We start from the raw sequence: 4,048 nt of genomic DNA, 5'->3' as shown, positions 1-4,048 counted from the left end.
TCCTGCTCATTCCCCTTGCAGGAGGAATGAACTTCTTTGACTTGAACATTGGAAACAAGTACCTTCCTCAGGAAATTTGCACTGGCCACTCCCTCTGCTGGGCACATAGTTCTTCCATAATCCTTTATCTACTCCTCTGTCGTAGTTGAGGTCTGTGTTCCAATATCACCTTGTTTGCAGAATGCCTTAAATGCCCAAGAAAATAGCTATTCATTCAGTTTTTTTCCCTGTTTTCTTTTTCTTCATACTACCTACCACCACCTGAAATGCTATTTAATTTTCTTATTTTTCAATGTATTCTTTCTCCATCATTGTATGACATGTACTTTTGTTCTTACCTCCCTATACTCCTTGTCTACACAATGCCTAAAACGTGGCATATATAAAAGTAAATTTATAAGATACAAAATTTTAAAAGTGACATTTCAAAATTGAGAATAATACAAGTTTGTGTGAAAATTAGTCATGCTATTTTCTTCTGTCCTTAAAGTCACCTTCACCACATGGAACCAGGAAATGTTACACAAATTTCAGAGTTTTGCCTTCTGGGACTGTCAGAGGACCCAGAACTGCAACCCCTCATATTTGGGCTTTTCTTCTTCATGTACCTGATCACTGTGTTTGGAAACCTGCTCATCATCCTGGTCGTCAGTTCAGACTCCCACCTCCACTCCCCCATGTACTTCTTCCTCAACAGCCTGTCCTTTGTAGACATCTGTTTCACCTCCACCACCATCCCCAAGATGCTGTGGAACATCCAGACTCAAAGCAAAGTCATAACCTATGCAGGCTGCCTCACGCAGATTTATTTTCTCATACTCTTCGCTGTGTCGGATGTCTTTCTCCTGGGCGTGATGGCCTATGACCGGTTTGTGGCTATCTGTCATCCCCTGCACTACACAGCCATCATGAACCCCCGGCTCTGTGGACTGCTGGTTCTGGTGTCCTGGATCATTTCTATCCTGAATTCTTTGTTACACAGTTTAATGATGTTGCAGTTGTCCTTCTGTACAAACTTCAAAATCCCACACTTTTTTTGTGAACTCAATCAGATGATCCAACTTGCCTGTTCTGATGCCTTACTTAATAACTTGGTGATGTATTTTGCAGCTGTTCTGCTGGGTGGGGGTCCTTTCTCTGGGATCCTTTACTCTTATTTTAAGATTGTTTCCTCCATACGTAGAATATCATCAGCTCTGGGTAGGTATAGAGCATTTTCCACCTGCGCATCTCACCTCTCAGTTGTCTCCTTATTTTATTGCACTATGCTTGGTGTGTACCTTAGCTCTGCTGCTACCCAGAGCTCCCACTCAGGTGCAATAGCCTCAGTGATGTACACGGTGGTCACGCCCATGCTGAACCCCTTCATCTACAGCTTGAGGAACAAAGACATAAAGAGGGCTCTGAAAAGAATCATTGGGGTTCCAGTGATGTAAGGGCCAATCATCCTGGGGCTAAAGCAGTGCCCATGATTGCACGGTTCACACTGTCAGAGGCAGGAACTGCCATCATGTGATCCAACTGGGAAATAGAATCAGCTCCTTCTATTTATTTCCTGGAATTTCCATTTGTTTGAATTCAACTTCTCCATACATTTAAGATTCTGCCCTGATAAATGATTTTCCCCTTTGTCCATATCTTACTTTTTTGAAGTTTTTTCCAGCCCTGACCAAAAATATTTGGAAATTCCCATTTATGTCATGGGGTAACATGGATTTCTTAAGAATACTTAACTGAAATATTTATAAAGCTTTAAATATTTATAAGGCTTTAAGAGCACAAAGAAATAAAATAATTCTTGCTTACATCTTTATTGTGTATTTCTACTCTAATACTCCCATAGAATTAAAGGTTTCCTTCAAATATAATACATGTAAAATTTTGCTTCATTTTTGTAAATTCTACTATTATTTTTTAAGTGTCAAAAACGTATAACTCAACTACCACTAAAATTCTACCTACTGTGAATATTTTTTACAACAAATGACAAGATAAGAGTAGAAAAAAAAGAGAATACTTCCTACTTGGAGTGCCTGGGTGGATCAACTACTTAACCATCTGCCTTCAGCTTGTGTCATGATCTCAGGGTCTGGGATAGAACCCCATGTAGAACCCCATGTCAGTCTTCCTGTTTCGTTTGAACCTGCCTTTCTCTCTCCTTTGCCACTCTCCCTACTGGTACGCTATCTATGTATCTATCTATCATTTCTGTATCTCATAAATAAAAATAAATAAATAAATAAACAAATAAACAAACAAATAAATAAATAACATATTGTCATATTTATTTATTTAGTTATGCAATTTGTTATTTTTTCATTTCTATTTATTTTCAGAAAAACAGTATTCATTATTTTTGCACCACACCCAGTGCTCCATGCAATCCATGTCCTCTATAATACCCACCACCTGGTACCCCAACCTCCCATCCCACGCCACTTCAAACCCTTCAGATTGTTTTTCAGAGTCCATAGTCTCTCATGTTTCACCTCCCCTTCCAATTTACTCCAACTCCCTTCTCCTCTCTAACACCCCTTGTCCTCCATGCTATTTGTTATGCTCCACAAATAAGTGAAACCATATGATAATTGACTCTCTCTGCTTGACTTATTTCACTCAGCATAATCTCTTCCAGTCCTGTCCATGTTGCTACAAAAGTTGGTTATTCATCCTTTCTAATGGAGGCATAATACTCCATAGTGTATATGGACCATATCTTCCTTATCCATTCGTCCGTTGAAGGTCATCTTGGTTCTTTCCACAGTTTGGCGACCGTGGCCATTGCTGCTATAAACATTGGGGTACAGATGGCCCTTCTTTTCATGACATCTGTATCTTCGGGGTAAATACCCAGGAGTGCAATGGCAGGGTCATAGGGGAGTTCTATTTTTAATTTCTTGAGGAATCTCCACACTGTTCTCCAAAGAGGCTGCACCAACTTGCATTCCCACCAACAGTGGAAGAGGGTTCTCCTTTCTCTACATCCTCTCCAACACATGTTGTTTCCTGTCTTGCTAATTTTGGCCATTCTAAATGCTGTAAGGTGATATCTCAATGTGGTTTGAATTTGAATCTCCCTGAGGGCTAGTGTTGATGAACATTTTTTCATGTGTCTGATAGCCATTTGCATGTCTTGATTGGAGAAGTGTTCACATCTTCTTCCCATTTTTTGATATGTTTGCCTGGTTCATGTGTGTTGAGTTTGAGGAGTTCATTTTAGATCCTGGATATCAACCTTTTGTCTGTACTGTCATTTGCAAATATCTTCTCCCATTCCGTGGGTTGTCTCTTTGTTTTTTTGACTGTTTCCTTTGCTGTGCAGAAGCTTTTGATTTTGATGAAGTCCCAATAGTTTATTTTTGCTTTTGTTTCCTTTGCCATTGGAGACATATCTTGAAAGAAGTTGCTGTGGCTGATATCGAAGAGATTACTGCCTATGTTCTCCTCTAGGAGTCTGATGGATTCCTGTCTCACGTTGAGGTCTTTTATCCATTTTGAGTTTTTCTTTGTGTACGGTGTAAGAGAATGGTTGAGTTTCATTCTTCTACATATAGCTGTCCAGTTTTCCCAGCACCATTTATTGAAGAGACTGTCTTTTTTCCACTGTATATTTGTTTCTGTTTTGTCAAAGATTAATTGACCATAGAGTTGAGGGTCCATATCTGGGCTCCCTACTCTGTTCCACTGGTCTTTGTGTCTGATTTTATGCCAGTACCATGCTGTCTTGGTGATCACAGGTTTGTAATAAAGCTTGAAATCAGGTAACGTGATGCCCCCAGCTTTATTTTTGTTTTTCAACTTTTCCTTAGCGATTCGGGGTCTCTTCTGATTCCATACAGATTTTTGGATTATTTGCTCCAGCTCTTTGAAGAATACCGGTGGAATTTTGATTGGAATGGCATTAAAAGTATAGATTGCTCTAGGCAGTATAGACATTTTAACAATGTTTATTCTTCCGTTCCAAGAGCATGGAATGGTCTTCCATCTTTTTGTGTCTTCTTCACTTTCTTTCATGAGTGTTATGTAGGTCCTCGAGTACAGATCCTTT

The 4,048-nt window shown here is 39.5% G+C and overlaps 1 protein-coding gene across 1 annotated transcript; it reads left to right on the top strand.

The window, feature by feature from the left end:
* Positions 1–503: 503 nt before the first annotated feature.
* LOC131825733 (olfactory receptor 7A17-like) lies at positions 504–1,436 on the top strand. Its single transcript, XM_059165138.1, has one exon. It carries the CDS (start codon positions 504–506, stop codon positions 1,434–1,436), a length of 933 nt encoding a protein of 310 aa, XP_059021121.1.
* The last annotated feature ends 2,612 nt before the right edge of the window (positions 1,437–4,048 follow it).

Source organism: Mustela lutreola, chromosome 2 (genome assembly GCF_030435805.1).
Source record: "Mustela lutreola isolate mMusLut2 chromosome 2, mMusLut2.pri, whole genome shotgun sequence".
NCBI classification, from domain to species: Eukaryota; Metazoa; Chordata; class Mammalia; order Carnivora; family Mustelidae; genus Mustela; species Mustela lutreola.
Note: the sequence above shows the minus strand (reverse complement) of the source record. Positions and strands in the feature narration are given on the sequence as shown.